The following is a 27,988-nucleotide window of genomic DNA, read 5'->3' on the forward strand; positions in this document are numbered from 1 at the left end:
CGTTCCCGAACGGCGCCGAATTTAGCGTTTGGTTAGGGCGTCGCTTCCCGTACCGCGTCCCCAAATGGAATTTTAGATTCTTTAATTTTAATCGAAACAATTGAATTCATTCAAACTTGCTATATATTACATAGATTCGAACGAAATTCGATGAAATTTAACATAAACATAATAGTACATGCGGCGGCCAGACGGCTCGTACTACTGGTGGAAGTTGTACATGTCGTCGACGACGATGTCCTGCTTACCGCGCTCGTCGGGCTCGTCGACAGGCTCGTTCTTCACCGCGCCGCTTGGTCCAACTTTGCCGTCGTCGGTGAGGTCGACGAGTGGCTTCCCGGTGTTGCGGATGGACATTATGATCGCCAAGTCGAGGTCGCCCCTCCAGGCGTCCTTGTCGTTCAGCGACACCGCGAACGCCGCGTGCAACCCTGGACAGTCGTCGGGGTCATCGATGCTGGCAATGAGGCGCTCGTACTCCACCAGCCGCGCCGCCTTCGCGGCTTCCTCGTCGTCCTGCTCATCCTTCACCTCCGGCTTCGGGATGAGGAGGGCGTCGGCGGCGAACTCCGGCTCGTCCTTCACCTCGCGCTTAGGCACGGTGTAGGGCGTGGCGCGGTGCGACAAAGGCGCTGGCGAGGGAGCTCCTCGGCAATGCCCACCATGAGGGGCTTAGGTTTGACGGAATCCTGCAGGCTAGCACGACACATCGGATACCAAACAAACGGGGAGAGAGATTTACCCAGGTTCGGGGCCCCAATGAGGTAAAAACCTTATTTCCTGCTTGTCTGGTCTTGATTATCGAATATGTCGGGTTACAATGGGGTAGCCGATAGGTTGCTATGGTCGACTCGCCGATAGGCAAGGATTCTAGGGTTTTTTCTCTAAGTTGTGATGGTTCTACGTACTGTTGTTGTGTTGTTCGGCAGGCCCTCTCTTGACCTTTATATAGCAGGCCAGGTCCCGAGAGTCCTGTGCGAACTCGACTAGGTTACAATGAAATCTAATCTAGTCTTTCCTTTATTAACGCATTTTGCCTTGTCCATCAAGAATCCATCTTCTGGTAGGTCTTCTACGTTGGAATCGACGTACAAGCCCACCTTGGTCTTTGGGCAATCTTCGTGGGCCCCTAGTTGGGCCAAGGGAGGTAGACTAATGTTTGGTACCCGAAAGGTAATGCCCACATCAGTAGCCCCCGAGTGACTGGTCGAAGTAAAGCTCGGGCAGGGACTTTAATTGCCTTCATCCGAATATCCTTGTTTGTCGAGGAAAACTGAACCTTCTTGCTTGCCATGGAGTCGAACTGCCCAGGTCTAGACTGTGGGGTTCCACCTGGAGTCTTGAAAGGGGTATCATCATATCTTACTGGAGATTGATTCCCTCCTGGAGAGAACCGAGGAAGCTCAGGTGCAAAATCAAATGGTGTTGCATCTCCATTTTCTGGAGACAATGGGGTGAGGTGAGGTTCAGGCTGTGCTTCTGCATTTCCTGGAGACGTTGCAGTGACTTGTTCAGGTTGTACATCGGCATTTCCTGGAGACTTGGGGGTAAGGTGGCGGTGAGGCAGTGCATCCTGCTCTTCAACATTTGCAACATCGTTAGCCCGTTCATGAGAGGCAGACTCAGCACCAGAGGCACTCGCCTGAGGAAATTCAGCCTTGTAGACATTATGCAGGTCAGTACACATTCCTGTAAAGGAGCAGATTGGGGGCATCACATAGTTTCTTTAGAGAACAAGACTATACACCTGCTGAATCAATCAAGCATACTAGCTTACCGTGTACCAAAGGTTCAAAGAAGAAGCTGTCCTTTTGGCGGATCCTGTTATATCTCCAAATATCCACTGCTGTATGGGGTAGTTTCTTCCTCTTGGAAGCCAGCTTACATAGTTCTTTGCCAGCAATTTGTTTGCCCATATAGCTGTGCAAAGAGAAGATTAAATTTGGTTCAGATGGACGATCACCACCAGAAATCATATCATTGTGATAAAATTATCACTGAGACGACCAGCATTATCATGGAGAAAGTTTAAAACTTAAATTGATTCCTTGTAACAGAGTGAATCGTAGAAACATCTACTGCAATTGCTGGAGGATTTACTTAACCAGACAAAATAATGGGATTGTTGCATAACCTATTCCGTAAGCCAATGACAAATGATAGGTAATGCAGCACTGAATATTTTTCACAAAACCATTGATAGAATAATACAGATGCAAGCATCAAAATTGTTTTGGTAGTCTTTGAACAGACACATTAGATGTGATAAAGTATACAATTTGATGCTAGCCAACTCTCTTAAGCAATTTATTTCAATCAAAGTTCAGATATGCACACAACTATGTGTTGTAAGTTGCAGAATTAGACATTGCTCGAGACAAAAATAGGTATGAATTTGTCCTTGTAGTCAGGGCCAATTGAAACTTACTCATTGGAGATTACTATGTTCTCATCAAATATGCGGCTTCTCTTGTTCTCTTGTACTTCCAACGTTCTCTTTCTCTTGTTCTCTTGTACTTCCAACGTTCTCTTTCTCTTGCTATCTTGTACTTGAGGTGGAGATGGTTCCAGGACAAATACAGGTAACGAGATTCCTAAAATGATATAAGTAAAAGAAAATTATAGTTGCATTAGGAGGTACTTATGCCATCTAGAGTAGATACATCTTAGGCAACATTTCACAATCCAACAAAAATACTTGCTGGTAGAATCACAGAACAGTTCCTTTTTTATTTAAGACTTAAAAGATAAGTAAGGGATGAAACACATCTTTTACATAGATAAATGAGTTAGCTAGCAAGATACGTACCAGTGCCGCTTGGATCTTCATCTTCAATAGGATCATGGCTGATACTCCTTGATACATTGGGCATGGACGTCCCAGGCAAAGATCCTCTACCAGCAGATAAAGATGAGTCCATTGCTGGTGGTGTGGTAGCCTTGTATATGAAGGGTGATGGATCTTCATCCATGGGGTCACTGCCATCAATAACACCTTTAAAGCTCAGCAGGCTCTCGGGTGCTTCACGCAATCTTTCTGGTGAGTCTTGCTCCCCATTAATAGTGTTTGCTGGCAAACTGTCTTCTGGGGGATCGACAGACATGGCATCCCCATTAGTAGTGTTTGCTGGCAAACTGCCTTCTGGAGGATCTACAAACATGGCATCCTCAGGGAATGGGGGAAATGTCCTGGACATGGTTGAAAAAGAGAAATGAGTCTACCAAAATGAAGAGGAAAAGTATTACGCAAGATACATACCCTTGCTCAGGTGGTTCAGGCTCAATAAACAAGGATCGGCCAGCAGGAGATGGTTCTGCTCTACCATCCTGCATCATTTACATGTACAATAGTGTTATCACCAAGAGTTGACATGAATAAAGAAACAAAGGAGGACAGTAGTGTATACCTCATCAAGAGTGATCGTCACATACTGTTCCTCTGCAAAACAAATGAGATAGTTAAACACAGGTGTTGAAACTTGAAACGATAACAAACATACTGAGTATTGAATGCATCAAGTTTTACATACCAGACAAGGTGATCTGTTCAAAAGTTTTACGATGATTATCTGGCGTTCTGTCAGCAAGTTAAAGAAAAACATAATTAGATTGAGGTTGTGTAACACACAAATCAATAATAAGTATGAGTGAAGAATTCTTACTCCATCTGACGAATTGCATCATCCAGGTTTATGTCATCAAGGTTAAATGTTTCTGGCAATGTGATAACCTCAAAAGGAGCACGGTCGGCATCAAATGGCAGATCTACTTCCACAGAGGCAAAAGCGGTTCTGATTGTGCTCAGCATTCGATTACAGTCTTGAAACAGGTAATTCACCTTCCATGAGTAGATGCGAACTAGCCCTAGAAGAAGATGCCCTGATGACCTCAGAGCAATTGGAACCTCAGGGAACATTATGGACTCTGAAAAAGCACAAACCTTGGATCAGAACACAAGGGGAAAACTTGCAGAAAAAATGGTAGTGCGGACCTGTGCCAAATTAAAAAAAAATGCATAAAAAGGAATGGGAATATAACCATTTCCCGTTTACACACTGAAAAATAACGTGAATCTCTGGAAGCATATGCCTTTGCACAAAAAAGCAGAGCTATTTTGTCTTCTAATAAGAAGATAATGGTTTCTGTCCTAACTCGATTACATCACTAACTCTTCCTAGCCATGAAGCACTTATATTATCTACAGAACTCCGTCCGGTATAATTATTGTGCATCACCAGTACTCATTATATAGCACAAAGGGAAATTTAAAAGGAAAAACTTCGTAACTACTCTGAAACAGGTTGAAACATCAAGTAGCTGATTGTCAATTCTTTGAGGGTTAAGAGAAGAACCATAATCGGCTTAAAAGATCATGTCTTTGCCAGAGAAAAATCATAACATCTTGGAAACGGTTTTTAAAAAATTGAACAAGCTGAGCCCCAACTTCCAGGGGAGATGAACAGACTCGGCTACTGTTATTACTGAGTAACCGAACATGTTCAGTTTGCACAAGACAAGAACATATCTTTCTACAAAATTTCAACTGTCGCAGACAAAATTGTTTCTCCAAAACCAGTCGACGATCCTATGGTATCACCACCCAACCTCGGAATCCCCCTATGCCTGAACTGACAATCCTATAGAATGAAGCTCGAGGTGAGGGGGATTTCTGCAGCAAATCGTAATCCTTCCGAGAAAAAGAAACCTGCACAAAACTCTTTTGTTGGCGCAATGTCGGATCTTAATCGCTCACAGTTTGGAAGAAAGGATACCCAACCTACCCGATCGCACCCCAAAAAATCCGAGTAAAGAAGCGCGAACCGCCGGGGAAAGAGAAGAAGGGAGGAAAGATGGCATCTTTGAGCGGGGGAACATACGGGCGTAGGTAGGGATATCGATGCCGTCGACCTGCGCCTTCTTAACCTTGCGCTCGAGGTGCGCGGCGATCCACACCGTGCCCAGCGGGCTCTTCCTCGCCAGGATCGACTGGGAGTAGAACATTGCTGCCGCTCCGGTTGGCCTCTCGTCGTCGTAGGGTGGGGTTCGACGGGGGGCCTTGCAGGGTAGAGATAGGGTTTGGTTGCGTCGGTGGAGATGGCGGCGGCGGTGGTGCCGCAAGAGCAAGAGGGGTTGGCGTACAGGGGAAGATGAGATGCGATTGGAAATAATTCTGGGTGGGAGGGAAGTTATTTTGGAAGGGGAGGGGAGGCGGGAGGGACGCCTCGTTATGGCGGCTTTTCGCGCGCGGTTTTTGGTTCTGGGCGCGGAGTTGTTGGATTTCAGTCTGGGCGCCTAGCTGTTGGGTCACTGACAGGTAGGGAGATGTACGTGCCTGTAGTTTTCCGGATGTTTCCAAAGACGTGTGTTTGTGTTGGGCTCGTGCTATGCTCGACACTTTCCTGAACTCGTAACAATTCACAAGTTCGGCACGTCGGCCTGCTAAATTGGGGTCCATTCGACACACATGTACTATCTCTTTGAAATATCTAGTTTTTTTAAAAGGTTTATATTTTCGAAAAGAAGTAATATGTGAGTTTAAAGTTCAAAAGGATTATAGAGCATCTCTAGCCGCGTCCCCAAAGCGTTCCCGAACGGCGCCGAATTTAGCGTTTGGTTAGGGGGCGTCGCTTCCCAGCCGCGTCCCCAAATGGAATTTTAGATTCTTTAATTTTAATCGAAACAATTGAATTCATTCAAACTTGCTATATATTACATAGATTCGAACGAAATTCGATGAAATTTAACATAAACATAATAGTACATGCGGCGGCCAGACGGCTCGTACTACTGGTGGAAGTTGTACATGTCGTCGACGACGATGTCCTGCTTACCGCGCTCGTCGGGCTCGTCGACAGGCTCGTTCTTCACCGCGCCGCTTGGTCCAACTTTGCCGTCGTCGGTGAGGTCGACGAGTGGCTTCCCGGTGTTGCGGATGGACATTATGATCGCCAAGTCGAGGTCGCCCCTCCAGGCGTCCTTGTCGTTCAGCGACACCGCGAACGCCGCGTGCAACCCTGGACAGTCGTCGGGGTCATCGATGCTGGCAATGAGGCGCTCGTACTCCACCAGCCGCGCCGCCTTCGCGGCTTCCTCGTCGTCCTGCTCATCCTTCACCTCCGGCTTCGGGATGAGGAGGGCGTCGGCGGCGAACTCCGGCTCGTCCTTCACCTCGCGCTTAGGCACGGTGTAGGGCGTGGCGCGGTGCGACAAAGGCGCTGGCGAGGGAGCTCCTCGGCAATGCCCACCATGAGGGGCTTAGGTTTGACGGAATCCTGCAGGCTAGCACGACACATCGGATACCAAACAAACGGGGAGAGAGATTTACCCAGGTTCGGGGCCCCAATGAGGTAAAAACCTTATTTCCTGCTTGTCTGGTCTTGATTATCGAATATGTCGGGTTACAATGGGGTAGCCGATAGGTTGCTATGGTCGACTCGCCGATAGGCAAGGATTCTAGGGTTTTTTCTCTAAGTTGTGATGGTTCTACGTACTGTTGTTGTGTTGTTCGGCAGGCCCTCTCTTGACCTTTATATAGCAGGCCAGGTCCCGAGAGTCCTGTGCGAACTCGACTAGGTTACAATGAAATCTAATCTAGTCTTTCCTTTATTAACGCATTTTGCCTTGTCCATCAAGAATCCATCTTCTGGTAGGTCTTCTACGTTGGAATCGACGTACAAGCCCACCTTGGTCTTTGGGCAATCTTCGTGGGCCCCTAGTTGGGCCAAGGGAGGTAGACTAATGTTTGGTACCCGAAAGGTAATGCCCACATCAGTAGCCCCCGAGTGACTGGTCGAAGTAAAGCTCGGGCAGGGACTTTAATTGCCTTCATCCGAATATCCTTGTTTGTCGAGGAAAACTGAACCTTCTTGCTTGCCATGGAGTCGAAATTGCTTTATATCGGGTGCGCGTCCAGCGCTCTCGATGGGAGTAGCCCCGAGTCTAGGGACGGATGTTCGCAACCATGCGTAGACTCAAGTTGTACTACTCGAAGATTTTGCTGTCGACGCTTTCTGAACTTCCTTCGTCATCCGATATCTTTTAGTATATCGGGTCTTCAAAGACTTCGGGTAAGTCATACAGTTTGGTTGTACGTAAGGGATAGAAGTAACGAGCCCCAGCCTTATTCGATAAATCGATGTTGGTTAACTGCCGATGGCAAAACAACGTTACCCTACACAGAATCAAGTCCCCGGGCTTGATCCTGGGTTTGCTGGAACCTTCGGGTCCATTCTTCTTCAGATTCATTTGTTTTTATCGGGTGCGCGTCCAGCGCTCCCGATGGGAGTACCCCCCGAGTCTAGGGATGGATGCATGCACCCGTGTGTAGACTCAAACTGAGTAGTCAAGTGCAGTAGCTTCCTTCGGATGCCGATTTTTACTTCGAGTGCTTTTACCATAAGGAGCTTATAACTTTGATGACATCATCAATGACGTGGTACATGCGGCGGCTCGGTTGATAGGACATGACCTAATGGGCCCACCCTATATCTGCGCGGTCAGTTAGGAAATGCCTGATCCTTGCGCGTTGACCGAGGCATTTCCTCGATTCTCGTGCGTAGTGGGGGTAGTGGGTCGCCGGTTTCTCTCCTTTCTTGACACGTGTGCAGCTAGACTCTCCTCCACTTCCCCTTAATGCCGATTCAACGGCCACGATCCGTAGTAATTTTCCATTATAAAAAGGAGGCGCACAGTTTAACCTTTTCACCCCCGCCGCATTGCTCATCTTCTTCCTTGCCTTCACCTCGCCATTGCTACTGCTTTCAAGAGCTTCCTTGTCGCCATGGGTAAGAAGAGGATGACCGCAAGCTCCGGCGCCACCACAAGCGACGCCGGGTCCAAGGCGCCGGTCGCATCGCGCAAGGCTGGCGCCACCGCAAAAAATCTCGACTGGATGGCCTCCTCAATCACCAAGCGTGATGAGAAGAATCTAAGGACCTTGGGGTTGTCTCTGCCAATGAGTCAGATATCATCTTTCCAGGTTCTGAGTCTCGCCCAAAACCTCCCGCCGGTTTTACTTTATCATGTTTTCGACTTTTCTGCACCGTGGGCTGTCTCTCCCAGCCCACGAGTTTCTTCGCTGTCTTCTTTTCTTCTATGGGATTCAGCTTTGGCAGCTGTCCCCAAACTCCATCCTCCATTTGGCCATTTTCATCACCATATGCGAGGCTTACCTCAGCATCGACCCCCACTTGGGTCTTTGGAGGAAAATCTTCTTTGTCAAGCGCCACAATGGAGGCGAAGGCCCTCACATTGTCGGAGGAGTTGGCTTTGTCGTCCGAAGGAAGTTAATTACTTCAACTTCCCGATGAGAGAGTATGTCCAGGGTTGGCGATCAAAGTGGTTCTACCTCAGGGATCGTCCGGCGCCAGGTCACCGCTCCAACTTTCCACCATTTTAGGATGTTCTCGAGGCAGTGCCGAAGAAATCCTGGCAAAATGCTTTGACTGCTGAAGAGAGTGAGGTGGTTGACAAGCTGTACGAGAAGATCTTGGATCTGAAAAGCATCGGGGGCCAAACAATGTGCGGAACCGAAGTTGCCGCTCTGTTTTTGAAGCGTCGGGTGCAACCAGTGATGTCGAGAAGTCATCAATTGTGGATGTGCAATGGCGCTAATGATGACGAGGGTGCTCCTCGGCAATGCCCACCATGAGGGGCTTAGGGTTGACGGAATCATGCAGGCTAGCACGAGACATCGGATACCAAACAAACGAGGAGAGAGATTTACCTAGGTTCGGGGCCCTCGATGTCTGATCTTGATTATCGAATATATCGGGTTACAATGGAGTAGCCGATAGGCTACTATGGTCAACATGCTCTAAGTTGCGGTGGTTCTACGTACTGTTGTTCTGTTTTTTCAGCAGACCCTCTCCTGGCCTTTATATAGCAGGCCAGGTCCCGAGAGTCCTGTCCGTACTCGACTAGGTTACAATGAAATCTATTATAGTCTTTCGTTTAACGATGCCTCCTCGCCTTGTTCGTCAAGTATTCGTCTTTTGTTAGGTCTCTTTTGTTGGAACCGACGTATGGGCCCACCTTGATCTTGGGTAATCTTCTTGGGCCCCTAGTTTTGCCAAAGGAGGTAGACTAATGTCGGGTACCCGAAGGGTATGCCCACATCAGTAGCCCCCGAGTGACTGGCTGAAGTAAAAGCTTCGGGCAGGGACTATAATTGCCTTCATCTGAATATCCTTAAGTGTTGAAAAGAATTGAACTTTCTCATTTTCCATGAAGTCAACATTTGCTTGATATCGGGCGCGCGTCCAGCGCTCCCGATGGGAGTAGCCCCCGACGGATGATTGCAACGGTGCGTAGACTCAAGTTGTACTACTCGAAGATTCTGATGTCGATGCTCCTTGAACTTCCTTCACCATCCGATATCTTTTTCGTATATCGGGTCTTCAAAAACTTCGGGTGAAGTCACACAGTTTGATAGTACGTAAGGGATAAAAGTAACGAGCCCAGCCTTATTCGATAAATCAATGTCGGTTAACTGCCGATGGAAAAACAACGTTACCCTACACGGAATCAAGTCCATGGGCTTGATCATGGATCTGCTGGAACCTCAGGGTACGTTTTTCTTCGGATTTTATTCGTTTTTATCGGGTGCGCGTCCAGCGCTCCCGATAGGAGTAGCCCCCATGTCTAAGGACGGATGTTTGCAACCGTGCGTAGACTCAAGTTGAGTAGATTCTGTCGGGTGCATGTTTTACTTCGAGTGGTTTCGTTATAAGGAGCCGATAACTTAGATGACATCATCAGTGACGTCATAACAGCAGCAGCGGGTTCGATGGGACGTGACCTGACAGGCCCACCCCTGTTCTGAGTAGTTTGTTTGGGAAATGACCGATCATTGCGCTCCATCTGAGGCGTCTCCTCGATTTCCGCGTGTAGTGGAGGTAATAATCCTTTGGCTTGCTTATTATTTTGACACGTGGTGAGCCAGATCCGCGCCCAATATTTACGGCACAAATCCACCAATCCATATCCTAAGTAATTTTTTCTTTATGAAAGAGGCGCAGATTTTACTCCTCTTTCTCTCCCTGCCATCGTCTTCTTCTTCCGTTGTTGCAACTTACAACTGTTGCGCCCTTACCATCGCCACGCCCAAACCACCATAGTTCCCAAATAAACTTCGCCAAGATGATTAAGAAGAAGGGTGCCGCCGCCGCTGCCAGTGCCGCCACGAGCGCCACCGGCCCCAAGGCCGCCATGGCTGCAGTGAATAAACTGCGCCAAAAACCTCCACCGCCATTACGAGAGATGCTCCAGGTGACTGGCCCGCATCCACGATGACGAAGCGCGACGGGAAGAAAGTGCGGAGTCTCAGCCTAATCTCTGACAAGGAGGAAGACGTCCTTCTACCAGGTTCAGATTCTCATCCCAATCCTCCTGCCGGTTTTACTGTAATTGTACCGTGGATTATCTCTGCCAGCACACGAATTCCTTCGGTGCCTTCTGCTTTCATATGGGATTCAACTTTGGCAGTTGACCCCGAATTGTATTCTTCACCTTGCAATCTTCATCACCATCTGTGAGGCTTTCCTTGGTATTTATCCTCATTGGGGTTTATGGAAAAAGATTTTCTTCGTCAAACATAACAGTAATAGGAACGGACCATTCATCACTGGCGGAGTTGGTTTTGTTGTCCGAAAAGAAGTGGACTATTACAACTTCCCAATGAGAGAATCCGTCCAGTGATGGAGGTTGAAGTGGTTTTATCTCGAAGATCCATCGACAGCTGGATGCAACACATGCCTGCCGAAGTTTGTTGATGTTCTCGAAGCTACGCCGAAGAAATCCTGGAAGAACATACTGACAGCCGAAGAAAAGATAGTAGCCGACAAGATGTATGGAAGAATATTGGAGATAAAAGAATTCGATGGTCAAACAATTATCGGCACTGAGGTTGTCGTTGTATTCTTCAAGCGTCGCATCCAACCAATTATGTCTAGAGCTCACCAAATGTGGCTTTATTCGGGTCCTAAAGACGAGACTCGAGTCAATGTTGCAGAATTTTCACAAAATGAACTGTTAGACGAAGTCAGACGCTTGACTTATTTTAGTCAAAAAAGACTCTATTCCCATGTTGGCTCTTCATGATCCATATGATCTTACTCACCAACCATCTGAGGTAATATTTTAACTTCCTTACGCTTATACCAATATTTATATTTATATTCGATATATTTTGCTTTGGCTTACTAAACCTTTGTTTACTTCGACAGGTCCCTTCAACCGTTGAGTACTTCCCAACTATATCCGAAGTTGAGGAGGATCCTGAAGACGGTGATTCCACCGCCAATGTAGAATCTCATGCATAAGTAGCCGAGAACAGTGGGGTTTCTAAGGAGGAGGACAATAATCATTTCAACCCTGGAGCTCCTTCTGCCGAACATAAAATCCTTGACAATGATTTAACCGATACAGCGGAGTCAAGTCAGCATGACTATGATGTTGATCGTGTTCCTTTTGTTAATGCAGCTCCAGAGATGTCTAGCGCCCAACCGCCAAAGAGGCCATCCGGCGGCTTTGCCGATGAGGATGATTTGATCTTCGACTCGTAAGTATCTTTTTGTTTCTTTTTAAGTTTATTCGTATTCCCCTTGACGTAATTATCAACTTGTTTGCAGCGATAAAGGTTTTGAAGAGCCCCCTTCGACGAAGGCGGAGACTAGCTCTAGCAAGCCAACTCCTGCCACATCCGAAGCTCCAGCTTTATCAAAAGAAGCACCAGTGATGAGCGAAGATTGCACACCGTTGGGGAACCCCAAGAGGAAGGTATGATGAGCACAATAGCAAGTTTTCCCTCATTAAGAAACCAAGGTTTAATCGACCAGTAGGAGAAAGGCGTGACTTCTGAAGGTGTTGCTAGCTGACTTGCGGCAGGGCGCACTACCTGCGTTAGCAACAACGTGGAACCTGCACACAACACAACCAAAATAATTAGCCCCAACTTACAATGAGGTTGTCAATCTCACCGGTTTTCCTGAATACAAAGGATTAAATGTATAGTGTGGAAAGAGATGTTTGTTTGCAGTGTAATTAAAGAGTACAATAAAAGAGTTGTTGTTGTGGGAGTTGGCAATAACAAGAACATGTATTTGCAATGTAAAAGAAAGGACTGGGGTCCACAGTTCAGTAGAGGTGTCTCTCCATAAAGATAAATAACATGCTGGGTGAAGAAATTACAGTTGGGCAATTGACATAATAAATACCATAAATGACAAGATGATTACTATGAGATTCGTTTGGGCATTACAACATAATACATAGATCGTAATCCAACTGCATCTATGACTAATAATCCACCTTTCGGTTATCATCCGAACCCCTTCCAGTATTAAGTTGCAAGCAACAGATTATTGCATTAAGCAATGTGTGTAAAGTAAACAATAGAATTACCCTTGGATAAAACGTTGTTGTTTTCTCCCTAGTAGCAACAACACATCTACAATCTTAGAAGTCATTGTCACTCTTCCAGAAAACTAGAGGCATGAACCTACTATCGAGCATAAATACTCCCTCTTGGAGTCACAAGCATTTACTTGGCCAGAGCAACTACTAGCAACGGAGAGCATGCAAGATCACAAATAACATATGACAAATATATAATCAATCTCAACATGGTATTCAATATTCAACGGATCCCAACAAACACAACATGTAGTATTACATAAAGATGATATTCATGATAGGCAGCTCACAAGATCTAAACATGAGGCACAAATTGGAGAAGGCAATCATCTAGCTACTGCTATGGACCCATAATCCAGAGATGAACTACTCACGCATCACTTCGGAGGCGGGCATGGGAATGTAGAGGCCTCCTGTGATGATCTCCCTCTCCGGCAGGGTGCCGAGAAGAGTTTCAGAACCCTCACAAGCTAGGGTCTGCGATGGCGGCCGCAACGGAACTTTTCGTGGATGGAGGCTCGGGTGTTTAGGTTTTTCCCGAGATCGTGAATAAATAAGCGGAAGGGTGAGGTCGGTGGCCGACTGGGGGGCCCAGACCACCCTTCGCGCGGGCCCACCCTTGGCCGTTCCATGGGGTGGTCTGGCCGCCCTGTGGCGCCTCCTCGTCCCCCCTCTGGACTCTGTCTTCGTTACGGTAAAAAGTTTACTTCGGTTTTTGTTTCGTCCAATTCCGAGAATATTTCATGTACAACTTTTCTGAAAAACAAAACAACAGAAAATAGGAAACTGGGACTGTAGCATCTTGTCAATAGGTTAGTGCCGGAAAATGTATAAAAGTGCAACGAAGTGTAAGCAAAAAACATATATAAATTGGTGTAAAACAAGCATGGAGCATCAAAAATTATAGATATGTTTGCAACGTATCAACCAACTCGTTCTTCTCCCCTGAAGGAAAAAGAGAATCCTTCGACAACTGTCGCTCCCCTCTCGACTCGCGGAGAGCATGTGAGTATCGCAACTCCTTTTACTTTTATTCTTGACGATGATTCTCTCTCTTCCAGCCCCCGAGTCTATATTCGGCTGCTTGCGATCGAGTGTAGACTCAAAGGGAATTTTAATGTAATCATAACACATTTGACTTCTATTATTCCACAGAGCATCCAAGCCGCCGTAACGATAATAAAGGACTTTGCCTCCCAATTCACCCTGCTTCAAGCTGAAAATATTCGGCTCCAAGAGGATGCCCAATCAAAATCTGCCCAGCTTGATCAGGCAGTCAAGATTGCAGCCACCGCCCAGTAGGAAGTAGATTCATTGAAGAAGGAGCTTGGTCAGCTAAAGAAGAAGCTGAAGGAAGAGGAAAAGGAGAAGGTAGAGGCCAGGTCCAAAGGAAGGAGAAGGAAGATTTGCTTCGCAATTACACCACGGCCATGCTGGGTAATTTTATTGCAATTTCTTTAGACCTCGTTTTTATTTAGCTTTATTGATTTCTTGCTTCTGTTTTTTACTTCTTGTAGGAGCTGCCGATATTCCTGCAAATTATGTAGGCAAGCTTCCGGATGATTCTGCTGCCGATGTTATTTCCTTAGCGATTGAATCTGGTGAACTTGTCCGAGTTCTTCTTCAGAAGAACAAGGCGGTTTTGTCGAGATTCCATGTTATGATCTTCCCGAAAGCAGATCAGAACAAAACTCTAGGGCAGCTGGTGGATGATTTCTCCATCGACACCGAGGGCATCATCGAGGTATTCAAACGTACCTCGCGTACCTACGTCGCTCTTCTTGCCTTCCAGCTTCTGATTGGGTACGGCTTCAAAGCTGATATGGAGTCACTGACGATGGAGCTGCCGAAAGATCAAGATGGGCTAGCTATTGACCTTAGCCCTTTTAGTGCGCCGACGCGAAAGTGCGCGCGGCAACTTCTTGATCTAGTCAAAGCTAACAAGCCAACTGCTGTTGGACCCGCCCCAAGCTTGTCAACTCAGACCGAGGCTCCTTGAATTTTCCCACCGAATTGTAATGGATACTTTGCTTCAAACAATGGCTTTTTCTAAAGCCCTATTTTATAATGAATTTGAGCTGGCAATGTTGACAGTTCTTCCTTTGCAACTATGATATTTGTGTAGCTTTGATTGCATGCTCCTGATGGGAGTGATGGAAGTTATTGGTTCCACACATATTTATAACACACACTCAATGGTGTACTTGCAGGTAGCTCCTATGACTCCTTTTGCCAAAGATGTTTCAGCTGATGGGTCTGAAACCAGCCTTCTTCAACAAATGAGGACTCGAATTTCTCGGATGGGGAAAGATCTGATGGGTATCCATGACATGGCAGCTATAATAAACACAAAAGGCGAGTTGGCTATGGAAGCAGAGCGATACACGCTGAGTGAACTTCAGAAGGCCACAGAGAGCCTAAACTGAGAGTACTCCATAATCCTTCGACTCCTTCAATTTTTAGGATACATCTCCCTGGTTCCTAAACTTTGCATTATCATCTTTATCACTCATAGCTCTGAACTTATCCGAAGAGAACAAGCGAGATCATGAACAGGTTTATGCTTTGACGAATCTGTCGCAGTTCAATGAGGTCTTATGGACAAACAATTCAAAAGCTGCCACTATTGCAAATTTCCAAGATCGGGTGCAACAAGTGCACCGATTTTTCCATAAATGCCATGCAGGCCTGAGGATGATATGGAAATCCATGTTCCCTCTCAATCCAGTTCCTCCGACGTTGCTGGCTTTAATGTCAAACTTCAGAAATGTTGAACTGGTTCGTGCTTTGTTTCGCAACCAACTTCTTGTTGGAGCGGGAACGACTTTTGCTTTTGTGCTATCTCAGCATCCTTTATTGTACTTGGAAGCAATTGCTAAGGCCGACGACAATGTGACCCGGTATTTCCCTGCCGTCAGAGACCCTGCCTCCATTGTAGTTTCTAGATTGGAGATTAGTTCCGAAGCAAACTATGAAGTCAAGGCTACTCATGAATAGCTTTGATACTATTGATCTTCTGTTGTAATCTATACAATTGTTGTAAATTACTTTGATGATGATTCCTCATACCCGAATATTCGGGTACCTTGGGTGCAAGTTTCGTCTCGTGTACGATGTAACTTATTCACCTCAATATTGAATTCTTTATATACGTATCAATGCTCATGAGATGAGCAGATCCTTGGAATTGATGACTTTATCACTTTTGAAAAACTTATCATTGCTTTGTAAGATTGTCTTCAAATGCCTGCGGCAAATTTTTTGGAATATTTTGTTGACTAAGCTGCAGGTTTTGGCGTGCTAGTCTCTTTGGCATCGGTACTATGATGCTTTGTAATTTGTATAGTATCGACAACAAAGTATTTGAGTGATCAGCTCATGTTGCAGGCCCAAGGGACCCGTAGCAATCGCAACTTTGCTATAATCGAAAGTGTATTTTTGAATTTTGTCGGTAGCAGCCCCCGAGTAAATCGAGGGAACTATGCGCATTATCGACTCCGTAGCTCTTAGTACTCTATGTTCGATGTACTGGTGTGGGCTTTTCTTGATTTGTATCATCCCGTCATTTGCAGCGCTGATGGCGTGTACAGCACACGTCCGTTGGGAACCCCAAGAGGAAGGTGTGATGCAGACAGTAGCAAGTTTTCCCTCAGAAAGAAACCAAGGTTTATCGAACCAGGAGGAGCCAAGAAGCACGTTGAAGGTTGTTGGTGGCGGGATGTAGTGCGACGCAACACCAGGGATTCCGGCGCCAACGTGGAACCTGCACAACACAACCAAAGTACTTTGCCCCAACGAAACAGTGAGGTTGTCAATCTCACCGGCTTGCTGTAACAAAGGATTAGATGTATAGTGTGGATGATGATTGTTTGCAGAAAATAGTAAAGAACAAATATTGCAGTAGATTGTATTCGATGTAAAAGAATGGACCGGGGTCCACAGTTCACTAGAGGTGTCTCTCCCATAAGATAAATAGCATGTTGGGTGAACAAATTACAGTCGGGCAATTGACAAATAGAGAGGGCATGACAATGCACATACATGATACGATGAGTATTGTGAGATTTAATTGGGCATTACGACAAAGTACATAGACCGCTATCCAGCATGCATCTATGACTAAAAAGTCCACCTTCAGGTTATCATCCGAACCCCTTCCAGTATTAAGTTGCAAACAACAGACAATTGCATTAAGTATGGTGCGTAATGTAATCAATAACTACATCCTCGAACATAGCATCAATGTTTTATTCCTAGTGGCAACAGCACATCCACAACCTTAGAACTTTCTGTCACTGTCCCAGATTTAATGGAGGCATGAACCCACTATCGAGCATAAATACTCCCTCTTGGAGTTAAGAGTAAAAACTTGGCCAGAGCCTCTACTAATAACGGAGAGCATGCAAGATCATAAACAACACGTAGGTAATAGATTGATAATCAACATAACATAGTATTCTCTATCCATCGGATCCCGACAAACACAACATATAAAATTACAGATAGATGATCTTGATCATGTTAGGCAGCTCACAAGATCCGACAATGAAGCACATAAGGAGAAGACGACCATCTAGCTACTGCTATGGACCCATAGTCCAGGGGTGAACTACTCACTCATCACTCCGGAGGCGACCATGGCGGTGAAGAGTCCTCCGGGAGATGATTCCCCTCTCGGCAGGTGCGGAGGCGATCTCGAGAATCCCCCGAGATGGGATTGGCGGCGGCGGCGTCTCGATGGGTTTTCCGTATCGTGGCTCTCGATGCGGGGGTTTTGCGACGAAGGCTTTAAGTAGGCGGAAGGGCAACGCGGGGGCCACACGAGGGCCCCACACACCAGGGCCGCGCGGCCAAGACCTGGGCCGCGCCGCCCTGTTGTGGCGGCGCCTCGTGGCCCCACTTCCTTTCCCCCTCGGTCTTCTGGAAGCTTCATGCAAAAATAGGACCCTGGGTGTTGATTTCGTCCAATTCCGAGAATATTTCCTTTGTAGGATTTCTGAAACCAAAAACAGTAGAAAACAGCAACTGGCTCTTCGGCGTCTCGTTAATAGGTTAGTGCCGGAAAATGCATAAATACGACATATAATGTGTATAAAACATGTAGATATCATCAATAATGTGGCATGGAACATAAGAAATTATCGATACGTCGGAGACGTATCAGCATCCCCAAGCTTAGTTCCTGCTTGTCCCGAGCAGGTAAACGATAACAAAGATAATTTCTGGAGTGACATGCCATCATAACCTTGATCATACTATTGTAAGCATATGTAATGAATGCAGCGATCAAAACAATGGTAATGACATGAGTAAACAAATGAATCATAAAGCAAAGACTTTTCATGAATAGTACTTCAAGACAAGCATCAATAAGTCTTGCATAAGAGTTAACTCATAAAGTAATAAATCAAAGTAAAGGTATTGAAGCAACACAAAGGAAGATTAAGTTTCAGCGGTTGCTTTCAACTTGTAACATGTATATCTCATAGATAATTGTCAACATAGAGTAATATAACAAGTGCAATATGCAAGTATGTAGGAATCAATGCACAGTTCACACAAGTGTTTGCTTCTTGAGGTGGAGAGAGATAGGAGAACTGACTCAACATAAAAGTAAAAGAAAGTTCCTTCAAAGAGGAAAGCATCGATTGCTATATTTGTGCTAGAGCTTTTATTTTGAAAACATGAAACAATTTTGTCAACGGTAGTAATAAAGCATATGTATCATGTAAATTATATCTTACAAGTTGCAAGCCTCATGCATAGTGTACTAATAATGCCCGCACCTTGTCTTAATTAGCTCGGGTTAACACTGATCATCATTGCATAACATATGTTTCAACCAAGTGTCACAATGGGGTACCTCTATGCCGCATGTACAAGGGTCTAAGGAGAAAGTTCGCATTGGATTTCTCGCTTTTGATCATTCTTCAACTTAGACACCCATACCGGGACAACATAGACAACAGATAATGGACTCCTCTTTTAATGCTTAAGCATTCAACAACAGTTAATATTCTCATAAGAGATTGAGGTTTTATGTCCAAACTGAAACTTCCACCATGATTCATGGCTTTAGTTAGTGGCCCAATGTTCTTCTCTAATAGTATGCATACTCAAACCATTTGATTGTGAAAACCGCCCTTACTTCAGACAAGACGAACATGCATAGCAACTCACATGATGTTCAACAAAGAGTTGATGGCGTCCCCAGAAAACATGGTTATCGCACAACAAGCAACTTAATAAGAGATAAAGTGCATAAGTACATATTCAATACCACAATAGTTTTTAAGGCTATTTTGTCCCATGAGCTATATATTGCAAAGGCGAATGATGGAAATTTAAAGGTAGCACTCAAGCAATTTACTTTGGAATGGCGGAGAAATACCATGTAGTAGGTAGGTATGGTGGACACAAATGGCATAGTGGTTGGCTCAAGGATTTTGGATGCATGAGAAGTATTCCCTCTCGATACAAGGTTTAGGCTAGCAAGGCTATTTGAAACAAACACAAGGATGAACCGGTGCAGCAAATCTCACATAAAAGACATATTGTAAACATTATAAGACTCTACACCGTCTTCCTTGTTGTTCAAAACTCAATACTAGAAATTATCTAGACTTTAGAGAGACCAAATATGCAAACCAAATTTTAGCAAGCTCTATGTATTTCTTCATTAATGGGTGCAAAGTATATGATGAAAGAGCTTAAACATGAGCACAACAATTGCCAAGTATCAAATTATTCAAGACATTTTAAAATTACTACATGTAGCATTTCCCGATTCCAACCATATAACAATTTAACGAAGAAGATTCAACCTTCGCCATGAATACTATGAGTAAAGCCTAAGGACATATTGTCCATATGCAACAGCGGAGCGTGTCTCTCTCCCACACAATGAATGCTAGGATCCATTTTATTCAAACAAAAACAAAAACAAAAACAAACCGACGCTCCAAGCAAAGCACATAAGATGTGACTGAATAAAAATATAGTTTTAGGGGAGGAACCTGATGATGTTGTCGATGAAGAAGGGGATGCCTTGGGCATCCCCAAGCTTAGACGCTTGAGTCTTCTTAAAATATGCAGGGGTGAACCACCGGGGCATCCCCAAGCTTAGAGCTTTCACTCCTCTTGATCATAGTATATCATACTCCTCTCTTGACCCTTGAAAACTTCCTTCACACCAAACTTCAAGCAAACTCATTAGAGGGTTAGTGCACAATCAAAAATTCACATGTTCAGAGGTGACACAATCATTCTTAACACTTCTGGACATTGCACAAAACTACTGGACATTAATGGATCAAAGAAATTCATCCAACATAGCAAAAGAGGCAATGCGAAATAAAAGGCAGAATCTGTCAAAAACAGAACAGTCCGTAAAGACGAACCTGGAAGGGACACTTAACTTGCTCAAACGGAAAAACTCAAAACTAATGAAAGTTGCGTACATATCTGAGGATCACGCACGTAAATTTTCAGATTTTTTTGATTTTTTTACGGAGACTTCTGCGCGAATTCGTGACAGACAGCAATGCTGTTTCTGTGCAGCAATCCAAATCTAGCATCAACTTTACCATAGAGACTTTACTTGGCACAAAAACATGATAAGGAGAGGTTGCTACAGTAGTAAACAACTTCCAAGACTCAAATATAAAATAAAGTACTGTAGTAAAAACATGGGTTGTCTCCCATAAGCGCTTTTCTTTAACGCCTTTCAGCTAGGCGCAGAAAGTGTAAATCAAGTATTATCAAGAGATGAAGCATCAACAGCATAATTTGTTCTAATAATAGAATCATAAGGTAACTTCATTCTCTTTCTAGGGAAGTGTTCCATACCTTTCTTGAGAGGAAATTGATATTTAATATTACCTTCCTTCATATCAATGATAGCTCCAACAGTTCGAAGAAAAGGTCTTCCCAATATAATGGGGCAAGATGCATTGCATTCAACATCCAAGACAACAAAATCAACGGGGACAAGGTTATTGTTAACCATAATACGAACATTATCAACTCTCCCCAAAGGTTTCTTTTTAGCATTATCAGCGAGATTAACATCCAAATAACAATATTTCAATGGTGGCAAGTCAAGCATATCATAGACTTTCTTAGGCATAACGGAAATACTTGCACCAAGATCACATAAAGCATTACAATCAAAGTCATTGACCTTCATCTTAATGATGGGCTCCCAACCATCTTCTAACTTTCTAGGAATAGAAGCTTCACGTTCTAGTTTCTCTTCTCTAGCTTTTATGAGAGCATTCGTAATATGTTTTGTAAAGGCTAAATTTATAGCACTAGCATTGGGACTTTTAGCAAGCTTTTGTAAAAACTTTATGACTTCAGAGATATGGCAATCATCAAAGTCTAAACTATTATGATCTACAGCAATGGGATCATCATCCCCAATGTTGGAAAAAATTTCAGCAGTTTTATCACAGGCAGTTTCAACAGTTTTAGCAGTTTCCGGCAGTTTTGCAGGCTTTGCATTAGAAGTGGAAGCATTGCCAACACCAATCCTTTTACCATTATTAGTAGTAGGTGCAGCAACATGTGGAGCATTAGCATTGCTAGTGGTGGTAATAGTCCAAACTTTAGCTACATTATTCTCTTTAGCTAGTTTTTCATTTTCTTCTCTTTCCCACCTAGCATGCAATTCAGCCATCAATCTCATATTCTCATTAATTCTAACTTGGATGGCATTTGCTGTAGTAACAATTTTATTTTCAATATCCTTATTAGGCATAACTTTCAATTTTAAAAGATCAACATCAGAGGCAAGACTATCAACCTTAGAAGCAAGAATATCAATTTTATTGAGCTTTTCTTCAACAGATTTGTTAAAAGCAGTTTGTGTACTAATAAATTCTTTAAGCATAGCTTCAAGTCCAGGGGTGTGTGTTCCTATTATTGTTGTAAGAATTCCCATAAGAATTACCATAACCGTTACCATTATTATAAGGATATGGCCTATAGTTATTACTAGAATTGTTCCGATAAGCATTGTTGTTGAAATTATTATTTTTAATGAAGTTTACATCAACATGCTCTTCTTGGGCAACCAATGAAGCTAACAGAACATTATTAGGATCAACATTAGTCCTATCATTCACAAGCATAGACATAATAGCATCAATCTTATCACTCAAGGAAGAGGTTTCTTCGACAGAATTTACCTTCTTACCTTGTGGAGCTCTTTCCGTGTGCCATTCAGAGTAATTAATCATCATATTATCAAGAAGCTTTGTTGCTTCACCAAGAGTGATGGACATAAAGGTACCTCCAGCAGCTGAATCCAATAGGTTCCGCGAAGAAAAGTTTAGTCCTGCATAAAAGGTTTGGATGATCATCCAAGTAGTCAGTCCATGGGTTGGGCAATTTTTAACCAAAGATTTCATTCTTTCACATGCTTGTGCAACATGCTCATTATCCAATTGTTTAAAATTCATTATGCTACTCCTCAAAGATATAATTTTAGCGGGAGGATAATATCTACCAATAAAAGCGTCCTTACATTTAGTCCATGAATCAATACTATTCTTAGGCAAAGATAGCAACCAATCTTTAGCTCTTGCTCTTAATGAGAAAGGAAACAATTTTAATTTTATAATGTCACCATCTACATCTTTATACTTTTGCATTTCACACAATTCAACAAAATTATTGAGATGGGCAGCAGCATCATCAGAACTAACACCAGAAAATTGCTCTCGCATAACAAGATTCAGTAAAGCAGGTTTAATTTCAAAGAATTCTGCTGTAGTAGCAGGTGGAGCAATAGGTGTGCATAAGAAATCATTATTATTTGTGGTTGTGAAGTCACACAACTTAGTATTTTCAGGGGTAGCCATTTTAGCAGTGGTAAATAAAGCAAACTAAATAAAGTAAATGCAAGTAACTAATTTTTTTGTGTTTTCGATATAGAGTGCAAGACAGTAAATAAAGTAAAGCTAGCAACTAATTTTTTTGTGTTTTGTTTAAGTGCAGCAAACAAGAAAGTAAATAAAATAAAGCAAGACAAAAACAAAGTAAAGAGATTGGATTGTGGAGACTCCCCTTGCAGCGTGTCTTGATCTCCCCGGCAACGGCGCCAGAAAAAATCTTGCTGGCGTGTAGTTGACGTGGGAGTTAGAAATCTTTGTGGTGTAACTTTTCTTCGTTCCCCGGCAACGGCGCCAGAAAAAATGCTTGATGGCGTGTACAGCACACGTCCGTTGGGAACCCCAAGAGGAAGGTGTGATGCAGACAGTAGCAAGTTTTCCCTCAGAAAGAAACCAAGGTTTATCGAACCAGGAGGAGCCAAGAAGCACGTTGAAGGTTGTTGGTGGCGGGATGTAGTGCGGCGCAACACCAGGGATTCCGGCGCCAACGTGGAACCTGCACAACACAACCAAAGTACTTTGCCCCAACGAAACAGTGAGGTTGTCAATCTCACCGGCTTGTTGTAACAAAGGATTAGATGTATAGTGTGGATGATGATTGTTTGCAGAAAACATTAAAGAACAAATATTGCAGTAAATTGTATTCGATGTAAAAGAATGGACCGGGGTCCACAGTTCACTAGAGGTGTCTCTCCCATAAGATAAATAGCATGTTGGGTGAACAAATTACAGTCGGGCAATTGACAAATAGAGAGGGCATGACAATGCACATACATGATACGATGAGTATTGTGAGATTTAATTGGGCATTACGACAAAGTACATAGACCGCTATCCAGCATGCATCTATGCCTAAAAAGTCCACCTTCAGGTTATCATCCGAACCCCTTCCAGTATTAAGTTGCAAACAACAGACAATTGCATTAAGTATGGTGCGTAATGTAATCAATAACTACATCCTCGGACATAGCATCAATGTTTTATCCCTAGTGGCAACAGCACATCCACAACCTTAGAACTTTCTGTCACTGTCCCAGATTTAATGGAGGCATGAACCCACTATCGAGCATAAATACTCCCTCTTGGAGTTAAGAGTAAAAACTTGGCCAGAGCCTCTACTAATAACGGAGAGCATGCAAGATCATAAACAACACGTAGGTAATAGATTGATAATCAACATAACATAGTATTCTCTATCCATCGGATCCCGACAAACACAACATATAGAATTACAGATAGATGATCTTGATCATGTTAGGCATCTCACAAGATCCGACAATGAAGCACATAAGGAGAAGACGACCATCTAGCTACTGCTATGGACCCATAGTCCAGGGGTGAACTACTCACTCATCACTCTGGAGGCGACCATGGCGGTGAAGAGTCCTCCGGGAGATGATTCCCCTCTCCGGCAGGGTGCCGGAGGCGATCTCCAGAATCCCCCGAGATGGGATTGGCGGTGGCGGCGTCTCAGTAAGGTTTTCCGTATCGTGGCTCTCGGTACAGGGGGTTTCGCGACGAAGGCTTTAAGTAGGCGGAAGGGCAACGCGGGGGGCCACACGAGGTCCCCACACACCAAGGCCGCGCGGCCAAGACCTGGGCCGCGCCGCCCTGTTGTGGCGGCGCCTCGTGGCCCCACTTCCTTTCCCCCTCGGTCTTCTGGAAGCTTCGTGCAAAAATAGGACCCTGGGCGTTGATTTCGTCCAATTCCGAGAATATTTCCTTTGTAGGATTTCTGAAACCAAAAACAGCAGAAAACAGCAACTGACTCTTCGGCATCTCGTTAATAGGTTAGTGCCAGAAAATGCATAAATACGACATATAATGTGTATAAAACATGTAGATATCATCAATAATGTGGCATGGAACATAAGAAATTATCGATACGTCGGAGACGTATCAAGCGCTCATATGTTCCTTGAGGCTTTGACGAAAAAACGATGTGTATTCTTATTGTATTTTTCAAGGACCCTTTGATTATCATCAATTGCAGCACTCGCATGTTCTCTGAGGACTAGATGAAAATCTTTGAGTACAAACAGTATAGAAAGCTCCCGATTTTTTTATCGGGTTCGCTTACTGTATTAATATTTTCTGAAGTCGTAGTGCGTGGTATTATGCGAAGATCTTGAAAAATTTGTCGGGTGTCCTGAATCAATCGAATGCTTGCATAGACGAAACTTGAACTTTATTAATAAGTCTGTAACGATAAGATAAACTAAATTGCTATGGCTTCAGAAAGCCTTATTGAAAATAAAAATGCTACGAAAAGTAAAAGTGTATGCCACCGCTCATCTTCTTAAGTAAGAGGATGGTACTCCTTGGTTTGGCCGACGTCTGCTAAGGTGCCGATGGCTTCCTGGGCGGTGCTGATAGTTTTTGTAGAAGCATTGGCAATTGCTGCCAAAGGGTTAGTGCCTTCTGCTGAGGCTCTAACGACTGTTGTTGAAGCTTTGATAGTTGGTACTGTCGTTGCAGGATCGTCAGGTTGTTTCTTCGTCTTCTTATTGTTGTCTACCTCTTTGAGCTTAGATTCCTTGTTTTCAAAAGCTAACTATTTGGGAATAAAATACATAGTTTTTTACTTCCTGCTTTATCCCGAACTTAGCGGGAATCTTCTAGAACTCTTGGTCACAATTATCTGAACGGGAAAATCTTCTGTGAACCATGATATTGGTCCCGTTGTTGCCTGGCATCTTGAGCTTTAAATACGTATAGTGAGGCACAGCCATGAATTTGGCGTAAGCTGGTCTTCCAAGGATAGCATGGTATTGTGATTCTCAATTTACTACCTGAAACTCGAGCCTCTCCCTCCTGAAATTGTCAGGTTTTTCGAAGACCACACTCAAGGAGATCCTGTCGAGAGGGTATGCTGGCAAAGTTGGAACAATGCCATGAAAACATGTATCCTATTCCTGCAACATATCGACTGCGATGCCCATTGTCTTGAATGTGCTTGCGAATAGCAGATTCAATCCGCTTTCACCGTCCATGAATACTTTGCTAATGATGAACCCACTGATACGTCCAAAACGTATCTACTTTCCCGAACACTTTTGCTATTGTTTTGCCTCTAATTTGTGTATTTTGGATGCAACTAACACGGACTAACGCTGTTTTCAGCAGAACTGTTCTGGTGTCTCGTTTTTGTGCAGAAATCCAACTTTCGGGAAAATCCTCAGAATTTATGCAGAAGGCCCTATTTTCCCAGAATAATGACGGAGCCAGGAGGACAATTAAGGTGGAGGCCCGAGGGCCCCACACCATAGGGCGGCGCGGCCCAGGGGGGGCCCGCGCGGCCCTGTGGTGTGGCCCCCTCGGCCGGCCTCCGACGCCCTCCTTCGGACTATTTATCGGCCTCGACCTAAAAATGCACGGGGAGAAGTCGAAGTCGCCAGAAACCCTCCAGAACGCCGCCACATCGCGAAACTCCGTCGCGGGAGCCAGAAGTCTCCGTTCTGGCACTCCGCCGGGATGGGGAATTGGAGGAGATCATCGCCGCCATCACCGCCAACGCCTCTACATCAACCAGCCATGTTTCCCCCATCCATGTGTGAGTAATTCCCATTTGTAGGCTGAAGGGGATGGTAGGGATTGGATGAGATTGGTCATGTAATAGCATAAGATTGTTAGGGCATAGTGCCTAGTGTCCGTAATTGGTACTTTGATGATATTGTTGCAACTTGTTATGCTTAATGCTTGTCACTAGGGCCCGAGTGCCATGATTTCAGATCTGAACATGTTATTGCTTCATCAAGATATTCATTGTTTATGGTCTTACCTATAAGTTGTACACACATGTCGCTGTCCGGAACCGATGGCCCCGAAGTGACAGAAATCGGGACAACCGGAGGGAATGGTAGCGATGTGAGGATCACATGTGTTCACGGAGTGTTAATGCTTTGCTCCGGTACTTTATTAAAAGGAGTACCTTAATATCCAGTAGTTTCCCTTGAGGCCCGGCTGCCACCGGCTGGTAGGACAAAAGATGTTGTGCAAGTTTCTCATTGCGAGCACGCACGACTATATATGGAACACATGCCTATTGATTGCTTTGTACTTGGACACCGTTTTATTATTATCTGCAAATGCCCTGCTATGATTATTACATGAGTTTCTCTCATCCATGCAACGCCCGTCATCCGTCCCCGTGCCTACAGTATTTTAATCCTGCCGTTTACTAAAATCACTACTGCTGTCTTTGTTACTCTGCTGCTGTTATTTCACTACTGCTACTGCTATAAAACTATTACTACTGATAAACTCTTGCGAGCAAGTCTGTTTCCAGGTGCAGCTGAATTGACAACTCCGCTGTTAAGGCTTCCAAGTGTTCTTTGTCTCCCCTTTGTGTCGAATCAATAAATTGGGTTATACTACCCGCGAAGACTGTTGCGATCCCCTATACTTGTGGGTCATCAAGACTATTTTCTGGCGCCGTTGCCGGGGAGCATAGCTTTATTTGGAAGTTCACTTGGATTAATATTGTTCGCTGCAAATTCTCCATCATGGGTAAACCTCGCGATACTAAGATCGTCATATTACCATCCACTACAAGAAAAGGTACAATTCTGAATACCTCTGCTGCTCTTGATTCACCATCTGTGATTGATAAACTTGTTTCACCGCCGCATGCTTCACATGCGGGTACTTCTGCTGAATCTGAAAACTCTCATAATATTGATAATGTTTCTGCTGTGCTTGATGATAGTGGTTCTTTGGGATCCTTTCTAGATGCTACAATTGCTAGGTCTAGACAAATTGAAAATACTGAAACTCCTAATGCTACTACACCTGTTAGTTCACCTGAACTTGGTTATTTTAGTGATGATCCTGAGGAAGATTATGTGGAGCTTAATGATGATTTTATTGAAAAATGCAATGCTACCACTGATGCAAGAAAAATTAAAAAGTTGCTTGCAGAACATGCTGTTAGATATAAACTGTCTCCTGATCCTAAGTTTGCCACATCTCCCATAAACATTAGGGATAAAGATTATGATTTTTCTCTTGATCTATCTCATATAGCTATTGTTGAGAAAACACCTTTTTATGGTACTGAAAAAGAAAGTGCTGTTGAACACATGACTGAGTTATCTACTCTAAGTAGCTCGTTTTCTGATGATGTCAAGATGCGTACTTACTTTGTTGCTAAAATATTTCCATTCTCATTAAAGGATGACGCTAAAACTTGGTATAATAATTTGCCACCTAATTGTATTAAAAGTCCAAAAGAATTGCTTGATGTTTTCTTCCGCAAATACTTTCCTGCTAGTGCTCAACATATTGCCTTGCAGAGAATTTATAATTTTGACCAGGGAGATGAAGAGAAATTGCCTGAGGCTTGGGCGAGATTTTGCTCTCTTATTAGAGCTCGGCCTGAGCATGATCTGGAAAAGCATGATTTACTTGATATATTTTATAGTGGACTAACCATTGAGTCTAGGGCATACCTGGATAGTTGTGCTGGTTGTGTTTTTAGGAAAAGAACTCCAGACGACGCTGAAGAATTATTGGCTAAAATAAGCCGGAATCATGATGATTGGACTATGCCTGAACCAACTCCAACGCCAATATTGAAGAAGAGGGGTTTAATTAAATTGAATGATGAAGATATGAGGGAAGCCAAGAAGTCTCTCAAGGAGAAAGGTATTAAATCTGAGGATGTGAAGAATCTACCT

The 27,988-nt window shown here is 44.1% G+C and overlaps 1 protein-coding gene across 1 annotated transcript; it reads right to left on the reverse strand.

Moving 5' to 3' along the window:
- Nucleotides 1-135: 135 nt before the first annotated feature.
- Nucleotides 136-5,172, reverse strand: LOC139829673 (sister chromatid cohesion 1 protein 3-like). The gene is made up of 9 exons (XM_051331269.2): nt 4,878-5,172; nt 3,663-3,924; nt 3,531-3,577; nt 3,408-3,439; nt 3,260-3,327; nt 2,810-3,189; nt 2,429-2,594; nt 1,778-1,920; nt 136-1,689 (listed from the first exon to the last, which is right to left on the reverse strand). The coding sequence occupies exons 1-9, from the start codon at nt 4,999-5,001 to the stop codon at nt 1,130-1,132; spliced, it is 1,782 nt and encodes a 593-aa protein (XP_051187229.1). The 5' UTR covers nt 5,002-5,172; the 3' UTR covers nt 136-1,129.
- Between the last annotated feature and the right edge of the window lie 22,816 nt (nt 5,173-27,988).

Source organism: Lolium perenne, chromosome 7 (genome assembly GCF_019359855.2).
Source record: "Lolium perenne isolate Kyuss_39 chromosome 7, Kyuss_2.0, whole genome shotgun sequence".
Taxonomy (NCBI): domain Eukaryota; kingdom Viridiplantae; phylum Streptophyta; class Magnoliopsida; order Poales; family Poaceae; genus Lolium; species Lolium perenne.